The sequence below is a fragment of the Aulostomus chinensis genome, chromosome 6, assembly GCF_037954235.1.
Source record: "Aulostomus chinensis isolate RoL2024-O1b breed Wild chromosome 6, RoL_Achi_v1.0, whole genome shotgun sequence".
Taxonomy (NCBI): domain Eukaryota; kingdom Metazoa; phylum Chordata; class Actinopteri; order Syngnathiformes; family Aulostomidae; genus Aulostomus; species Aulostomus chinensis.
Window position 1 is genome coordinate 27,306,541 of NC_141325.1, and position 19,951 is coordinate 27,326,491.

The 19,951-nt window shown below is 41.8% G+C and overlaps 1 protein-coding gene across 2 annotated transcripts in view; it reads right to left on the minus strand.

Moving 5' to 3' along the window:
• Positions 1–5,184, minus strand: part of piwil1 (piwi-like RNA-mediated gene silencing 1) — a 16,817-nt gene extending 11,633 nt beyond the window's left edge. Inside the window, exons 1-9 of one of the 2 annotated variants that reach the window (XM_086207308.1) lie at positions 5,021–5,184; positions 4,502–4,596; positions 1,949–2,054; positions 1,587–1,712; positions 1,270–1,484; positions 986–1,107; positions 788–868; positions 202–399; positions 1–78 (exon numbers count right to left, since the gene is read on the minus strand). The exon at positions 1–78 is cut by the window's left edge and continues 31 nt beyond it. In XM_086207308.1, coding sequence (XP_086063434.1) covers positions 1–78; positions 202–399; positions 788–868; positions 986–1,107; positions 1,270–1,484; positions 1,587–1,712; positions 1,949–2,054; positions 4,502–4,570 — 995 coding nt within the window. In that variant the 5' untranslated portion in view covers positions 4,571–4,596; positions 5,021–5,184. The other variant, XM_086207309.1, reaches the window with a different exon arrangement.
• Positions 5,185–19,951: the final 14,767 nt, after the last annotated feature.

Below are 19,951 nucleotides of genomic sequence, written 5' to 3' on the forward strand. Positions count from 1 at the left end.
GTGTCTCCCCTCTTGAATGTGTTGTTGGGAGTGTGATCCCAAGCAATGTCATCAATCTTGTAGGTCCGGTTGTTGTACCTAAGAATATAAGAAAGGTGGAGATAGAAGAGCAGAGGATGAAAAAGATATGAATTTACGATGATGTAACATGTTGATGAAATGATAAAACCTTTTCAAGAATGTGAGAAAAGCAGACCCTACTTTGTGAGCACTGTGAGCCCGATAAGCTCCTTCGCACAGATATCAGCAAACTGCTGACTTCCACACCTCTGCCTCAGGTTGGCCATTATGTCCAGGACCGTTTCACTACGCAGTACCCTGTGGCTCACGTCAGTGCACATCATTATGGCTGACTCATAGTGCAAGATGGTGGTGGTATAGCCTGGCCATATGGTCAGCCTGAAATGAAATATGTAAATTACAGGTTTGCCATTTTTCACAAGACATCTAATAGACTATGTTTTCTTTCACTAACAAAATTTTTTTTTACAGATATCTGCGACCCATTCTCAGTCATGTGGGCTCAACGCCAACAACCTAGCCTTTCACTTCCAACACAAAGCTTCCGCAGGGTTTTTTTTTTTGGTTTTTGGAGAGCATGTAATGTGAATTACCCTCCTTTGGGGTATGAAATGAGAAAAAGGTTGTGAAGCAGAAGATGTATAATCCAATTAAAGGTCTTGTTTTTTACCTGAGAATTTCTGTCAGACATGTGAAGGACAGCTTCTATATCGGGTATCCAAAAATATGATTAATACACAAAGTTGCAGAATCAAAAGTAATGTACCTGTGTTGTGGGATGTTGAGTGGATCATGGGGATTGTAGTAGTTGCGTCCAATCTGCTGCATGTTGAGAATTCTCAAGATCCTTAAGAAATTAAATAAAACCATTACTGAAGCATCAAACCCAACAACTGGTCTATCTAGTTTGAAATATTTGATAAATCTGACCGTACACTACCTGATGAAAGCAAGGAAAAATTACCTCTTGAATATGATGTTGTAAAACTGCAGGCACACTGGTGATGACGGTGGCAGTTCGTTTGTCAGGGTAACAGTTATCTTTACCTTCTCTCCATTCCTTGTCTCACTGTGAAGCACAGTCTCCTACACAGATGGGACAGAAAAGATATTAAACCAACACTTTTAAGAGGCAAACAAAAAGCCTGACTTTACAAACCAAATTTTTCTCCTTGATATTAATATGGGACATTTAACATACAGGTTAATTTTTTCCAACAGCTGTCAAGATTGAAGTCTCACAAGTACCTTGTCATGAAGTCTGTGAGGCAGAAACAGCAGCGCTCCATCAAAGCTGCGTGCCGATCCCAGTGCTTCCTCATGTTGGAAGAGGAGGGCTGATCTCAGGCGGCGAGACTCCATTGGGGGATTATAGTCCACATGGTACTGATACAGAACCCATTGCGGGCGAGACAGGATGCGAAAGAAGTTGGCTGTCAACTTTATTTTAGAACCACTTGTCCCTGGAAAAGTAAAAGTGCAATTCTTGAGTGTTATCTTTCACCATGGATTGTAAAATATATCATGGCTGGACACAGTGCACAAGTTTTTAAATTATGACACACCAGACTTTGAGTCTTTGACATGCTCCATAGCCTGCCTGGTGTTAATCCCAGTATCATTAAAATCTCGGCGACGTCCACCTCTTTCTCCCAGTTTCACCTGGTAAAATCCAGCAGAGATCTGTAGAACTATCAAAATAGATGAAGAGGTTGAGTGTTAGGACAGGCAGTTGAGAGGGGACAGGAGATTGGCTGTGCTATAGGGAGGGAAGTTTAATTTAAGTGGGCATGAGTGGCACGAAAACACTACAAGATATATGTACATCTATCCTTAAAGGGTTTTGCTTGTTTGCAAAAACAAGGCGTAGCAGTAAAAATTTTAGAGAGAAAATCCATTTATCTTAGAAGTACAAATGCGACTATACCATTTTCAACAATAGGTCCCGGAGCACCCTTCTGCCTGCCTCGACCAGCCAGCTCCCCCTCTGATGATGCAGCGGGCACTGGTACAGCTGGCTCTCGAGCCTGGCTCTTGAAGAACAAAAAGTTTGAGGTTTGACCTATACTTTACCATAAAATTTTCTCATCACTGCATATACCTTTACCTCAAAAATACCATAAACCTTAAGATACAGGTTACAATACCAACTATGCATTCTACATAAATGCAGGCACACTCACACACTGAGGTAAAGTGAGAATTACAAAACATCACATCTGATATCAAAAATCATATTGTAAATTCAATATTACTGTTGACCTTTTTTTTAACCAGTAAGTTATGTTGAGGTTTGAACCTCTTTTACGAGAGAGCTGGGATGGCGGAGTCAAAAATAGCAGCTCAAAAAACAAAAACACATATTAATCAAAACACATAACCAGATTATTTTTTAAGAAATTGTGCAGCTGTATTTTACTGCTTTAACTCTTTACCTACGGCCATATGTTTGCTATGTTCAGAGTATTATTGACGTAACTCCATCAAAGTTTGTCTGATGAGAAAAATTCCAACAGGGTTGATAAGCTAAGAATTGTGGACATGCGCATATATATATATATATATATATATAGTATGGTTTATATTACAGTGATGTGGAATGGTACTGCCAAAACTGCAACATGGATGAAAGACAAGGGAGAAAAGGAGAGTGAAGGAAAAGAGGAAAAGGAGAACAAGAGAGCTAAGAGTTGTGTTTTTTTCAACCACAAAACAAGCGTTACTTGTATTTCTGTGTCTGCACTTTATTACACTAATTTGTAATGTTGGGAAGACCATCAAGAATGGTAAAATGGCTACTACGGTTCATGAAGGAGGAGAGTGATTTGGAGAACGCTTCTTCTGAACTCAGGTATGTGAATAGCATCCGTGTTTTTTTTTTAGCATATGTTGTTTGCAACAGGTTTCCTGTGTTTAACTCAATTTTATTATGATCATCATTTGTCAGAGTTTGTGTCTGCCATAATGTCAGACACATGTAAAATTATTCTTATGTGGATTTTTCTGTGGAAACCTGAAAGCACTTCAAATTGAAAAAACCTTTGTCGATTCGGAGAAATTCAAGTTACCGTATTTTCCGCACTATAAGGCGCACCCAAAAACCTTGAATTTTCTCAAAAACCAAAAGTGCGCCTTATATATGAATAAATATTGGTTAGTTATGGCTACCGAAGTCAGGGGGCGTCGCCGAAGTAACGGAGGTGAAAACGGTATCGTCACTGAACTGCCAGACTACAACAGCAACACTGACTCGGATAATGACGACTTTGACGAGACGGAACCGGGCACGTTGGATGCCGTACTCGCCCAACTTTTCAACTCGGACACTGAAGAGGAAGAATTCGATGGATTTGTGGATGAGGAATGAACTGAAAGAGTGAGCTTTACGTGTTTCTTTCACGTGTTAACAACTGAACGAGGCTGGAAGATATTGAAAATATGGACATTAACGTTTGAACAACGTTGAGTTATTTAGTTCTGTTATATTGTTATTGCGTTGCACTATTTCGAGAGTTACTATATTGTGATTGCACTAACGTTTGATTTACCGTAGCGGTATCAGACTGTTTCTTTTACGTGTTTACTGAATCAGGGAAAAGTTCCCCTCCATGTTTGTGAATGCACTAACTTGTTTTGGGCGTGAACGGAGTTGTCAGAACGTTGGTTTGTATTCTATTAATAAAGTTTGACCGACTGACTTACAGTATCTGACTGTTTTGTTGACGTTTCCTTTAGCGCAGCTCCATCTAGTGGATGCATAACGCAACCCCAGCCACTACAGTCGTTTAGATTCTATGCGCCTTATAATGCGCCCTATATATGAAAAAAGTTTTAAAATATGCCATTTATTGAGGGTGCGCCTTATAGTGCGGAAAATACGGTATACTGGACATGTGCACCTGAATGTTTTTTGATTAGGTGTGTTTGAGTGTGGGACTTGACAATTCGTAACTACATCCAATCACCAAGGAGATGCAGAAGCCTTGAGGCTCTGCTCACCACTCACCACTGTTATTTGCACCAATTTTTGCCTACTTATAGTTATCTTTTGCACTGTTTTTTTTTGCACATGTGGAGTCCTGGACTTAAAAAAAAAAAAAAATGACTGGTGGTTATTCTGAAAATGTATAGGTTCACATTTCAAATGTCAAATCAAAACTTCATTAGCATTAACAAAATTTATTCTCATTAAAGCCATGAAAGAAACGGATCAGTTTTTACACTTTTCTTCATTTAAACTGTTGACAATCACATGATGAGCAGTTATCCTTAACCAGAGGTTGCAAAATCAAGTTCAAGTACTCCTGGGAAAAGGGAGCAAAGCTTTCAGACTGAGGGCATTTTCTGAGCACTTTACAGCCATAATTACAAAATATATTCAAAATCGTCATTTCTAGCCTCAGTAGGTGAAGGGTTAACTTCTACTGGCCCACTCATAACAGGGGCCCCTCCTATTTTTCCAGTAAAGCAACCATCTTACCGCTCCAGGTGCAGCCACCTCTTGGCCACGTGCTCTTCCTCTTGATCGAGCTCGAGCCCTACCGGTCATCTTCACACAAAAGGTACAAGATCCAGCTGTTCCAAAATCAAACCAAAAAAAAAAAAAAAAAAAGACAAAAACAATATATGACACCAGACGTTACTTTCGTACTATACTGTGACATTAAATCTACTTTTTTTTTTTTGGTCTGGAATTCATACCGCCGATCTTCTTGGCCAAAATACTTGAATATTTTGTTAATTTAGGTTCCCTCCATAACAGAAATATTGCGCCATCCAGTCAACGTTCCAGCTTATGACATTCCCTCGAGCTCGCTTCCGATGGAGCTAAGGCTAGCTGCCCACTAACACACGCCAAAGGCTTATTTTTTAAATTAAATATGACATTGAAGTTAAACGTTTGTCGTTGTAATGTTTAGCGTTATAATCTGGCTTAAATTTCAGTGTTAATACGAGAAAAAAAAGATGGATACATCGAAATTTATAAAGGCATACTCACAACCGTACAAAGTATGTTAATGGACAAACTTCGGCGGCCACTTCCGTTCAAAGGACTCTCCGCAGGTACATCCACGAGTAACTGAGGGAAAACTACGCAGTTGAGTTGTCGGGCCTTTTCACTTAAAAGATTATTACGCCCGCCGCTTTATAAAAAACTGATGAAGACTCCTCAGTTTACCCAAGACATCAGTATCTACTTAGGTGCATTTGTTCAGAAGTAAATAAGGGGAATGTTAGTTTGGTTTTGATGATGTAAAATATCTGAACTAGTTGTAAGATAATGGAACTATTTTTTCAAAGCACATTGATTCGCTTGACCATGAGTTATGTGCTTTCATTGCAATCTCAATAAACGCCGCTGGGTGGCGACAAAGCCCGTCCTGTAAATTCACGGAGCACTGCCGTCTATTTGTCAACTCAGATGTTTAGTAGAGCCTTTCAAGTCAGTTCTAAAGACCATTGAATACTGCGGTGAGGAAAGAATTTTATTTAGACCTACTGATTGGAATTAAGATAAGATAAGATAAGATAAGATAAAAAGCTTTAGTGTCATTATACACAAGTGTACAACAAAATTCTGTTTGGTATCATCTCTCACACACAGCAGCTATGACACTGACTACACACACACACACACACACACACACACACACACACACACACACACATATATATATATATATATATATATATATATACCAATATGAACCTCTCGGGGAATTGAGTCTTCGGACTGGAAATAAGAGCATCTGTTGATTTCCATGTAAAAAAACAAAAAAACAAAAACAAAACTATTGTCTAAAGAGACAAATCCAAAGAGTCCAAGTGTTACTTGAACTTGAACATGTTTATATATTAATGAATTAGAAGCGTAAGAGTTAATGAGCCCTGCACAAATTCCCTAAAAAAAAAACTATCTCATGCCCTCTTTTAAAGAGGTGGCTGATCACATGCTATTATTTCTTTCCAAACTTCTTCTCTCTTCTCCACATCACACCATTTGAAAGAGAACTTGGCACCTCAGAGGGCATTTTGAGAAAGATGAACATCTTTCATGTCTGAGATCTAAGAGTGATTACAGATTCAGATCTGAGGGACCAGTCTGGGAGGACCTGCTTCAGTCACTGTTTACCTGCTGGAAGAAGACTGAAGGGAGATGAAGACAGGCAGGGATATCAGCTATCAAGCCTGATTGTGGTATACAGGTAAAGTTAAGATCCTCATAAGAAACAAGAATACAGATGCTATAGAAATTCATATTGTAAGCTGACACAAATAATCCTGTGCTGAAGAGGCAGTTTGATGTAAAAAAAAAAAAAAAGCTGAAATAGTTTCATCAAAATTCATGCAATCTCATAAAAACAACTAAGGCAATTGAAAAAGAAGGGAAATCAAAGCAAAAGAAGGAAACACGGGCAGGGAAAGGGCTGCAAGCAGAGCGGTGTGAGGCTGAGAGAGCAGCACCCTGCCAAGGACGTTGATGAATGCGCTTCAGGCTTCAAGCTTGCCCTGCAGCCCCCAGCAGTGTGGATTCCTCACACACGCTAACCATGCTCCAGGAGATATAAGGCCCAATGCTGATGAAAGGAAACATATCAAACTTCATATGTGTAAAGAAGGTTAGTGTATCAAAGTGGCTGCGTGGATGCTGTTCATTCTTAGTTCGCCATCACATCCATCATCACCCAGCGTGGCTGTCAGGAGCCTGTTTCTGTAGGAATACACAATAAAGTATTGCACGTATTCAGTAGGATGTTCATCATTTCCTGTTTAAAACCTGAAAACAGGATCAAAGCTCTCATTCTACATAAAGATTAAACTGCTGATTGCAAAACCAGAACAAGCGAGATATTCAATTATGAAGATTGATATTTATGCACCATGAAATATATCAGTTGCCTGATCCCCCCTCTCTTACACACACTCACACACACACACACTCACACACACACACACACACACACACACACACACACACATACAAACACACTAGATTTTCAGCAGTCAAAGCAGCATGTTGGGACTAAATGAATGGTGGTCTGCGATGCAGACAGAAAATGTTTGTAGCGTTCTTAACCTTGGGTCACAGTCGGTGTTTTCATAATCATTTATTTCTGATGCAAATTGTGGAAAATAACAGAACAGATGTTTTTCTTGGTTTCCAAAACCCCAAACCCAATTCCTAATCAAAAACTTGTGTTGCTGTAAATGATTAACAAGTGCTAAATTGTTGTTAAGACTAAAAAAACACCAACATGACCACCCTTTTAGACAGATGTTTCCATGAAAGGGCCAGTGTGTGAAATCGATAACACAACAAGCAATGTTGGTCAACCACTTTTAACATTGTCAAAGCAGCATTACCACGTTAGCTGTGCTCAAAGGAAACACTGCATCGTGGTTCACTTCCTCCTCACAATGAGCTTGAACTTTGACTACCAAAATATTTTAGGCTCACCCTTGAGTGTAGATGTCACTGGCAAATTTGAAAATTGTATTCCTGAGATAATTCAAGGATGATTAACCACCGAAACTTGTTACTTCCCAAGTCCTGGTAGGTATTTGTTCCAAATTTGAACAAATTTCCTTGAGGCATTCCAGAGTTACTGAGCATGGGACCGATGTGTAATGTCACGGCGACCTTGACCTTTAACCTGGGACTACTAAAATCTCCTGGAGTCCCAGTGGCAATTTGAAGAAATTACCTCAAGTTTGGTCTGAGATATTGTGTTTATGAGAAAGGGACATACAGATGAATGCATGGACGGCTCCTTCCCTGCCCTTGTGTTCTCCTGCTTGTTCCCTACTGTGTAATTAGTTGAGTTTGTCTGTTTGTCTGTTGTGTCTCACTATTTTGCTCCCTGCATGTGTTCCTCAGCCTCCCAGGGGGTTTTCTTCAGTCTGTTTTATTTCATGAGTTCATTTCTAGTTTTTGCTTCATAAACTTTTGGTTTTGTGCAGGAATATGCCGTAAAGGCATTTGCTGGTTTTTATTCCTCCAATGGCAGCAGCCTTTGGCCGGAGGCATATGTTTTCAGGTTGTCTGTCTGTTCATCTGAGTCTTGTTTCTGTGATTTTTAGGGAATTTCTTCAGATGTTGCACAAACATCCACTGAGACTCAAGGACCATAGATGACGGTGTCCCTGGCAAGTGAGCAAACCCCCTCCACTCCTGTGGGCTGCAGCTGAGAAGAGCGTGGGAGAACCTTGAGAGGGCTCATTTTTCATTGTCATGATATTGTTTTTTTTTTTCAAGGTTAGTAATGAACTTTCATGTTCAAGATTATAAAGTCTCTCACCACCTGCCACTTTCATCTCTATGTGATAATGAAAGCAGACCGTAGTTCACAAACATTTATTGAAGCGTTTAGGTTTGTTGATGTCATCCTCAGCTGGTCCATAGTATAAAATATCATTAAAGGTCGCTGCAATGTGTTTTCCTCAAAGGAATAACCAAACCTGTCCCTCAAGGAAGATTATAAAATATATTCAGCTGTTACTGAGGGACTCCAGAGAAAATGTGTCTGAATGTCTTTCTCTACTGTTAAACAGAAATATCTCTTTCTTGAGGGAAAGTGTCACAAAAAAAGCCTGAATCATTTCATCATTTGAGCTGTACAATAGCATCAAAGTCTGCAGGCAGCTGAATAAGAACATTTGGAAATGAAGCTGCAGCGATACACTCCATCCATATCAGACAAAGATGTGGGCACAGCACTCAAGGTCATGACTCCTCATGCAAAGCTAATATTGCTAAGAAGACAATCAACATGTCTCATTGCATTTAGAGCCAATGCCCATAATATGACTTCCACTGATCCATAAAATCATTACTGAGAAGCTCTTAACAGGTTCCAAGGACCGCGGCTTACTTTTGAAATAAAATACAAACAAGGGGAACTATCAAACCCATTAATCTTTCATTAAGCTTGCCAGATAAAAAAGAATCGCTTAAAGTATCATTCGTTACCATCACTGCAAGTGCAAAAGCCCCCTGCTAACATCAAAGGCTCCTCAAAGAAACAGAGAGGGAGAGAGTCAGTTAGCTGAATTTGGCTGAGAACCAGTTTGTGGTTGGGTTTTAATTTTGACTCACTCATAATGGCGCCAAGGAAGAAATGGGGACCTGGTCTGGGATGTTTTTGCATTTTTTGGTTTTTTTTTTCAAAGCCTTTAGAGCAAACATTCACATGAACAATGAACTGCTGTAAATAAAAAAGCCACAGAGTCGGACTGGATGTTGACCAAGGTTGAGGGCTCATCCTCATCTCGCACACAAGTCTTTGTGTCATTGAAAGATCAGAAAGATCAGAGGCTTTTCATGGCCAAAGATTGGGTAGAATCCATTTAACACACACACACACACACACACACACACACACACACACACACACACACACACACACACACACACACACACACACACAACTGTCAGTCACTTCTGAGCACATTACCTTGACCAACTTTGTTTTTTTTAATACTTGCAATATAACCCTTTAGAATATATGAACAAGTTTACAAGATGCAGTTTTTTTCAGTTTCATTCTTTATTTAACAGAGATGTCACAGTTCAGTGAACATCAGTATATTCAGAAAACACAATGTAAATGGGATTAGGGAGAGGTTTGCAAGAGTGCTAATTTTCATCCATAGTCCCCCAGCAGGTAAATACTACTTCAAGATACACATATTTATTTCTATAATTTTTAAAAAATGGATAAAGAGACACACTTCATCATGCTAATGGGACCCTCCAGGAACCCCCACCTGCTACTGGTTTGGCTAACAGTCACAATCCTGATTTGCCACAAGTCACCAATAACAATGGCATGAGGCTGTATCACCTGGATCATCCAGGTTGTTGTCCACCCTGAACCAATCCCCGGCCTCCTGCTGCTTGCCTCATCCGTTCTCTAGCAGGTATTCATGTCACTGCTTCTTTGTTGGACGACGAGTGATAAGCTGTCGCTGTCACCAACGATGACGCCGTGAGCCGCTGTCACGTCCCTCATCTTGATAGCAGTCCTCTCTAAAGTCTCTGGGCCTCCTGCGGGATCCCTCATCTGTGCCTCCACCAGGAACTCCTGTCTGCTCTTGTCTGATGGCTGCTGAGGCAATTCACTGTGTTACTGTGGCCATCATCACGGGAAGGCCTCCAGATCTCACCTCTGGCCTTCTCAGGCTTATTCCAACCACCATTTGGCTCATTATTATGGTAATAAATAGTTGATTTCTCCCAACTAGAACGAGCTTCCCCACTAGTTCCGGTTCTCCGCCAATTGCTGATGTCACACCGCGACTGGCGATTTTTCCAGGGATCCCCATTGCCACTGGGGGGCCTCCACCTCTCTCCACTGATGGTCTGCTCATGCCAATCAGCAGGTCTACCAAGCCGCCTCCATCTTTGATACTTCTCCCCTGTGGTCCTCAGACAGGGCTCATTGTCCCTGCCTTGTCCTCTGCTGTTTCTTTATTTTTGCGTCTTACTAAAGTCGTGTTGACTGCGATGCCTGAAGGTGTGTTCACACCAAACGCGATGCGAATTTTTCGTGCGACAAGTTTACATGTAAAGTCTATGTAGAGAGGCGATTAGATGTGAATTTGTGTATACTCGCTGGGCGACGCGAATACCTGAATAACGCGGCGCGAGTTTCACGTATTCCCTTCTTCAACTTGTGCGACAAATTCGCATGACATTGTGTCGAGAGAGCCTATCAGCAATGAGATTCCCCTGGCGTCGCTGAAGTCATGTCAACGGTCCTGGCTGTGGTTGGTATCCCACCGTGATATCCTGACACCGATCCTCGCTAATAGGTCATCGTACTCGGCCCTCGTTAGCCTGAAATACCGCTGGAATAGGCCGTCGTCCAGGTGCAGTTCCCGGAGAAAGCGGTGAAATTCACCCAGCTGTGTGCTCCTCCGGATTGTATCATGAATCCAGATACAGCAGTGTTTTTTTCCTGCCGTATCTGGGACTTCCACAACAGATACAAGCCAGCAACGGTTGTTGGGTCAGCCAAGGTTGATGATGGAAAGAAATGGCGGAAATAAATTCTCCGCGCAGGGGAAAAAAGTTTGTGCGAATGACACGAATATTAACAAATGATCCAGCGATCAAATTTGCAGGAATAAAGCAACATGAAAATTTGCATCGAGTTTGGTGTGAACACACCCTGAGAAGGTTGTGCAGTCATGGAAGTTCTACTGAAAGGATGCTATGATCTGTACATGATTTCTGTTGCTGGGGAGAAAACAGAGCACTGTAGTCCACACGCACACACACACACACACACACACACACACACACACACACACACACACACGCACACACACACACACACACACTGCTTACTGCTACTTAACCCAACACTAACCCTGTTTTTGTGTTTTATTTTTCTATTCAACTTCTTTTCATCTTTTCAGTAAATCAATCAAATGTTGTTTGTAAAGCCCAAAATCACAAATTAAAACTGAAACAAATCAAGTACCGTAACCATACTCCCAATCCTAATCTCAACCCTTGTACAGTAACCTAACATTAAACCCCACTACAGTTTTAATCTTTTACGTTAACCTCATATGAACCCACAGTACAATAATCTTGATCTTTAACCCAACCCATGAGATGTCTTCTTCTTGTTTCTCTTCTAAAAGGTGGTCATGCGGTTGCCCTCTTACTTTTAACCCTCTAGGTGTTTAAGGAAGTTACTAATCTGTGTGTGCTCTCTGCTCGGGGTTACATTTGTCTAGACAACTGTCTCTTGGATTTTATGGTTGTAGAGAGCAGCTTTGAGACCTGTGATGTGGTTTGGTGATTGCTATTTTATAGCTTTTGCTCCAGGTTGTTTTTCAAAGTCAATGCCAACCGAAGGATATTAGCATGCTGCCTGAATGCAGACTTGAATTTTTTGTTACCTGCAGAGGCGACAAGCTCTCATTGACTTCACTGTAATGAAATGTATTGATACCAGTTCCCCAACTGCTTGTCAAATCTGGATGGTGACAAGTTACCACATTTTCATGATACTGTGGTGGCGTATGCATTGTGCTGCACCATCGTGTGCTGGGGCCGTGGAGTCACTGACAGGGACGGAAGAGACTGGACAAACTGTAGAGGAACGCCAGCTTTGTCTTGGACTGTCCACTGGACCCAATCCAGGAAGTGGCGGATAGAAGGATGTTGGCTAAGATGACATCCATCGTGAACAACACTCCCCATCCTCTGCACCACACCGTGGAGACTCTGGGAAGCTCCTTCAGCTCCAGACTGCTGCACCCTCAGTGCAAGAAGAGCGCTACAGCAGGTCATTCCTGCCCGCAGCCATCAGGCTGTACAACCGCACACTCTGAACATTCACAATCATGTGTCTGTTTTGACAAATGTGCAATATCTCTGGTGCAATAAACATTCTTATTTTCCATCCACCCATCCATTTTCTTCCGCTTATTCCTGTTAAGGGTCGCAGGGGGGCTGGAGCCTATCCCAGCGGCTTTCGGGCAAGAGGCGGGGTTCACCCTGGACAGGTAGCTAGTACATTCTTATTTTTTCACTCTTTTTGTAAATATATTGTAAATGACTAGATTGTCTCATATAAATGTTAATATTTGTTTTGTTTTTTCTTATCTTATAAATATTTTTTAAATTCACATTATCTTTTCTTCTTCTCTCTGTAAATGCTGCTGTAACAACGTGGATTTTTAAATTTTTATTCTTATTTTCCATGGTTTTGTGTTTAACAGTGGCAATTAAATCCATCTTATAAATACCCATGTCTAAGGCAGGGTCCTGTGACACAGGAGTGGATAAAACCTGGTCTCATTAGAGACAAAAGCCAGATGTTAGCAGGATTTTGGGTCAGTGGGAAATGCGCTAAATCATAGTAGGACTGGTGGGAATGTCCAGTATGTGATGCAACAAATCCGGTCCTGCTTAAATGGTTTGGGTGGGGGCTCCTCTACTTATTTAAACTCATCAACTCTTAATGTGCAGCATTTTTTTTATGAAACAATAGGATATATGGGATGGCATGGCTCAGGGGTAGAGTGGTCGTCTAGTAACCAAAGGGTCGCTGGTTCGATCCCCGACCCTGGTGACCATGTCGAAGTGTCCTTGAGCAAGATACTGAACCCATAATTGCTCCTGATGAGTAGGTTGGTGCCTTGCATGGTAGCCTCCACCATCAGTGTGTGAGTGCGTGTGTGAATGGGTGAATGAGATGACACTGTAAAGCGCTTTGAGTGCCGCTAAGGTAGAAAAGCACCATATAAATTGAGTCCATTTACCATTTACCATTATATACGCTCAGATAGTTTCTCCAGAACTTGCTGTTGTGGTTTTGATGAACTTCAACGCACCTGTACTATAGACGTGCCACTGAAAGGCTGATAGGCCCTGAACCCGACCCAAATGATGCTTTTGCTGACATCCTGTCTTTTCCATTAGCCCTCTTGCTGTGAAGTGAAAGCACTAAGACAGCCTGGCAGCGATGCCAAGTAGGTTAATGACATGCGGAGGATTAAGGTTTTAGTATAGCTATGTGCTACTGCTATACTGAAGAACTAATTTACCAGAGAATAACATAAATCTATCCCTATATATTTTCCTGACCTGCCTAACTGTGCCGAACACGGTCAAAACACAGTGACACATTCATTTCTTACTAAAGTACACAAAGCAAGGGAAGAAGGCTCCGTCTGACTTCAGAGGCCTAGTATATTACATGAGTTAGTCATGGCTCATACTGAATTAAACATGGGAAGAAGAGTTTCTTTTTATCTACAGCCAAAGTGCTAAATCTGACCACTGCAACCGATATTCACCCACTTCAAATTCTCCCTTTGATAGTGAAAGCGTAGGAGCTTCAAATGCATCAGTTTGTCCTCATTTTTTAATGGTCGCAAACATTGGTTGATGTTTGCAGCTCCATATAAAAGACTTTTCTGCCATGCAGAGCAAACATGTCGCAGTAAATTTTTTGTTCATTCTGTTGTATTGACGTTTATTTTTTGTGTCCCAACAGGTAGATTTAATGAACATACATCCCGCCTTTTCATCTCTGATACGTTGAATAATAATGCCAGTGGACATGAAGAGACAGGCCGGTGTGCTCCCCACTGTTCTCTGAGTTTGATGCTAGTTTGGTAATTCTCCGCTCAGCTCAGGGACGTCACAAGCATGCATGTTGGTTAGACTCATCTTTGCTGGTGTGGATATTTTTGGACAAGCAGGGATAAAAGCCTAGGGTCGTGTGGCTAATGAGATAGTGAAGCAGTGGGAATGATGGTTTTAATTACTGCCCAGGACTAGTCTAAGGGGGGTGATTGCTGAAGAGCATGCTGAGTGTCCTAGGTTGGGAGTTCAGACCCATGCCAGTCCTGCTGTGCCTGGCAGCCTTTGATGCTCACTCCCCTCTGTTTTATTCCCACATTGTGCTTATTAGGTTCTTTACTGCTGATGCTTCACTGCACCTGTGTTCAAACCAACGCTTTGGACAACGAGAAGCAAAACCACAGAGATTTCAACTTCAAACCCCCACAAAAGTTTCAGCGATGCAGAAGGCAGCTTAATCTTTTGTGGAAATTAAATCTTACAGCTCTCTCATTGTGTGGTGACTCCCAGAGGAGTGAGTTTTATATGTCACAAATGCAGGAAATTAGAGTCCAAGGATTAGTAACGCAACATGTATATGAACTGAAATGGCTGTTAGAAATAGAAATAGCCTCTGTGATGATGAAAAGTGAACCTGGGAAGATTCCTCCCTGCTGTCCTCCCACATTTAAGCCGCAGAAATCTACAGTAGATTCACATGCAAGCTATGAGTTCTACGTCTCACCGGCTGCTCACAGCAGGAGGGTGTTGCTACGTCTCTGCTCTCTGTTCTCCTGCAGCCCAGCTGTGGACCAACCCTTGTTGACTTTCCAGAGATCACATGGCGTCTTCAGTGAAGCTAGCTCCATGGGGGCTCTGCCTCTGCAGGACTCTGCTGTGGTCAGCGTGGGTTTCCCTCCCCTTGCTGCCTTAACCCATATCCCCTGAGAAGTAAAAAGAAGGGTCAGGGCTGCCAAATGTTTGAAAACACAAAGCAAATTCAGAAGCGCAACATTTTAAAATTCCATACATATATGTTACCACCTTGACTGCTCACTAACAATCTGGCCCATCACAGACAATAATATTCAAGGGCAAAGTGAGTTCTAGTGTCTACATTCCTGCTAATCTTTATCAAGTCACAGCCAGTAACTGCAGAAGGTATCTGTTGTCTAATGAACGCAAAACTGCATTTGCCACATAAATGGAGCCTAAGTGGGCTTGTCCTTGACGCTTACAGGAAGTGCGGATCGCATCATGTTTGAATAAGCAGGTCTGTGCTTTGAAAGCCATGGTTATAATGCAGGTTCCTGTTCATCTTTTGGTTTTATATATAGCAACACAGGCACAGTGAGTGTGGGGGTTGGGAGGATTATTTTCATAGCTGTCTGTTTCACTGCACAAGGTGCATGAAAGACATGGATCATATGAGTCTGATTTAAACTACGAAAATCAAAACTATGCATAAGGTGTCAAAGATATTAAAAGGACGATTTAATTTTTCAACAGAGCAGTTCTTTTTAAAAAAAAATCATCTCAGGACTATAAATAACAAGGGTTTAGTCGATCTCACCTTTTTGAGCCGTGACCCCCCCCCCCCCCCCCCCGAGTAATGAAGTCGGTATTCGTGACAGCTTTGATTCACTTTTGGAAAGAATGATACATTTTTGGCTTTATTGATTTAGATTTGATGAAAAAACTGCACCATCACAATCAACATGTGTAATTGTGGATTTAAAAAAAAAACCACAACAACATACAAAGGAAACCTGGCTTGATAACATACAGAAGAGCCTTTGAGTCTTGAGTAGACTTGCAGACCCCTCCTTTTCAAGCATGTGACAGAACCACTGGTACCCTGCAGGAACGTTCACATATGATGCCACATTTTTTCAGACTCCTTCTTCTCAAGATTTTCCCACTTATTTAGAATCAGCAAAAAGAAGTTCATTGATTCCTACAGAGAAATTACTGTGTTCGCCAACCTGTTAAGAGATTGACACATTTGTGGTGTCATGGAGTGGGGATATAAACAACTCTGTTGGCACTTGGAATGTAATGTGAACATAAAGCTAGTTCAGTTTCTGCCATAAAGAAATATTCCTCCACCTGTGTGACCTGGGCACGAACCCTGCCTTGCTCCTCTTCCTGTCTGAACAAAGCCTCATTAGCTTGTCCATCATCTGGCGATGTCCAAGCACAACTGAAAGCGGGATATAAAATTATTTTCCATCAGTTTCTGTTCAGCTCTTTCCCCTCATCACTCTGTTCCTCCTCCTTGTCCACTGTGTGCCCTCATCATGACTGTTGGGACATCTGATGCTCTGCTGCCAAACATAAATGAATGAAAAAGAGTGATATTATGTTACAAACAGAGCAGAACACTCCCTAAGCAAATTAGAACTAAAAACTTGGACAAGTATGACAAAAGAAGTAAGAGGATGCACCAGAGTGACCGCAACAGCCCCGAAAGTCTTAATATTGTCTGTTCTGGGTCACAGCAGAAACAACTCATCTTACTCCATGGACCTGCTAACTTTATAGATGTAAAGGCCTCATTTTACACTAACAAAACACAAATTAGTTTCACAAGATTATACACAAATGAAAACATTGTTATGAATATTATATTCCGTTTCTGTGAATAGACCATTCTATATTTAGCAGTGACCCAGGTTCAAGTCTGGCCAGCAATGTCTTTATCTGTCTTTTGATCATCTCTGACTTCCCCGCCCTGTCTGGGCCCTGAGTCTCATACATTTCTACAGACGGTACATCTTAAAAAAACAAAAACAAATAAACAAGAAAAAAAACAGGTCACAAGCATGAGTTTTTTTTCCTCCCTAGTTTCTTCCAGCAAATGTTTCTTAAACAGGAGTAAATAGTGCATTTGTTGGAGACTATTTTTTAGTTCAGTAGTGAATATTGCAGGATGAGTTTTCATGATAATAAATGGCCTCTATTGAAATGTGGGAAAAATTGTGCGTTTTATATGGATTTTGGACAACAATGGAGATTAACAGCTCTGAAGACTGAAGTTACTTTTGCAGGGTTTGGTTATAACACTCATTAGTGGGCTCAGTTAATTTTCAGCATTTTCTCCACGAGATGTGCTGAAAGTAAACTTTTATCTTGAGTTAAGAAGTGGCAATAAAACACAATTTTAAAAAGAATTACTTTGGGATTCATCTGGACCTCTAACAGGCCTGATGCCAAAACTGTTTTCATAAAATACAAGGTATACAAGGTCTACAACCTGCCAAAATTATGTGAAGGAGAAAACAGATAAATAAAGAGGTGGAAAAAAAACCCACTTGACATGGATGTGTTGCTGGAAGAGTGGCATAGGTCACAGCTGTTCCATGCTGCTGCCTGCTTCTTTCTTTTCTAACATGTACAAGAAGGAAGTAATCAGGAAGCCACAGGACCAGTAAAGCAACCAGTATATCCAACTGCCACAGCCACAAGAAGGAAGTAAACCCCGTGAGACAAACTCGAAGTGTGTGTTTATTTGTGCGGGAGAGCCAGAAATGGAAGGGATGAATGAAGAGAGTATTCAGGAGGGAAGAGTATTTTTCTGAGAGCCAGCGCCTCCCCTGTCTGCCCCCGAGGCCATGCTGGTCTCTCTACCTCTTGTTCTCTGTGATTTATGCCTAGCCTCTGTAATTACAGTGCCAATCGCAGCAGCCGTCAGGTTCAGATGGGGTGAGGCACAGACATGCCTTACCACCTGAGAGCAGCGACTCGCCAGCTCGACTGCTAAATACAGCTGCAATTTTCCCTTCAGCCTAATCTCCTTGACATTGGCCCCAGGAGCATATTTGTGTGACAACAAGATGCCAGAGAGGCCTACTGCCAAACATCAGTCAATTGTTTTCCATTAGAAGACACATCAAGTTTATGAAGAATGTACAATCTGGGAGTGAATCAAATTAATTTCTGTTGATTGATTTTTACTCTTACCAGTGAGCTTTACTTGTGGTCATTTTACTGTGGACAGTCCACTCAAGCCAGTACACACTGGGTGACTTTAGTTGTCAGATCGCTGGAAGAGTCACATTAAACGCTTTTCTGTGTTTTAGTCGTTGTGGTTTATAAGCTGTAACTGCAGCTCAATCAGACGTTTGTCTCAGTGTACAAGAACTGGGTAGGAATTGATTAATGATGGAAGTATGTCCGTAGGTGGTGGTGTGCACTCTTAGAGTTGGTTGCAATCAGACTTTCTACAGGTTGATCTGTTGGTCACACAACAAACAAGTCAGCGAACAGTGTCTCTGTTCAGGGGACTAAAATTCAAAGACTATTAAAGAAAAATGGACAACTCTTTAAGCTGAGACAGTTTGTCTCATTGTCTGTTCTTGATGCCTTGTTTGCACCCCAGCACTCGCCGTGATGTCACCTCCCTTGACTGTGTACTGTGTGACCTACCTACTGGGACCTACGGAGCACATTTGTAGACAGGCTAGTAATTTTAACCCGTGTTCACCTATGTACTTTTATTTGTCTTTTTATCTGTTGGCTCACTGAAAATCAGCACACAAATAACTGATGGCCTGGGTCCTATTTCATGCAATTTCCCATTTCATTTTTCAGTGCTTTTTTTTGTGGCAAAACATAGGGAGACCAGACAGGCTCGTCAGGGTGGGTGATGGTAATGTGTGACTCCTGTCGTTGTTCAGACATGCAGAGTGAAAACCAAAACGACTCAAGACAGCAAGTTGTGTATTGGGAACACTGCAGCTATCAGAGGACTCTGGATACTTGGCTAAAGTCATCTTTGAATCTGTCTTTGCACACACAGTGCGCCAGCGCCAGAAGCCTTTCATACGTATCAATATCTCCATCTTGGAGTTTTAGTTATTTATATTATCCATCCATTATGATTCTAGCAGGTGATTTTGAGGGCTAGTGTGTTTGTGTGTGTTAGTGGGGCGGGGGTAGTTACGGTGAGCTGGTCTTGGTCAAGAAAAAGGCTCGAGGGCTGTTTTTTTTGTGAAATCTGTCCCTGTGACCCCATCACATTCAACCAGTGAAACAGTCCTTTACTCCGGCAGTGGGAGATAATATGTCTGGAGATTATTTGGACTTGTTGACCTGCAGTGTGTATTCACCACCGGACCTGATATGTTCTAGGACACAAAATACAATCCACCCACTCAAATCCCACAACATCCAGGAAATATCTTGGTTGCCATGTGTTTCGGGAAGGGAAGCCAATGGATTTTCAGAGCCTGTTTCTCTTTGCACTGTATATGTACGGGGATGTCCATGACACACCAGGCATTGTCAGTGGACAGAAAGCTCTGTTTGGCAGCCCCCTTGGTGAAGCAGCGTGATAGAAAGTCAGAGAAAGAAAAGACAGAGAGGAAGAAAGAGAGAATGTGCCCACATGAATGTGACAAAGTGCTGCTGGACTGATTTGCTCACCATGACAACCATGCAGACGGGAGGCTGGGGGCCAGGGGACCCACTGGCTTTTCGGTGTGGGCACAATGCAGAGAGGCACGGCTGTCTTAACCTCAGTGACATCCCTGTTGTCCACAGGTCAAATCCTTGAATATCAATGAACTGACTCAGTGCCCCTTGCAGTGGTCCTCAAAAGAGTCCAACCCACATAAGAAGCTGTCGCTGTCCTCTCTGACCTCTGCTTACCCTGCCTCCTGCTTTCAGGTCCTATGGACTGATTGCACAAGGTTAAACAACACTTAGTCAGCACATGAGTATTGCTGCTCCCAGTTTAAACCCGGAGCTCAGTCCATTTATCGTCCTCTACAGAGCCTCGGGACCTGCTCGCGTGGACTAGAGCAGCCTGACCAATTTGAAAAAATAAATTCATAATAT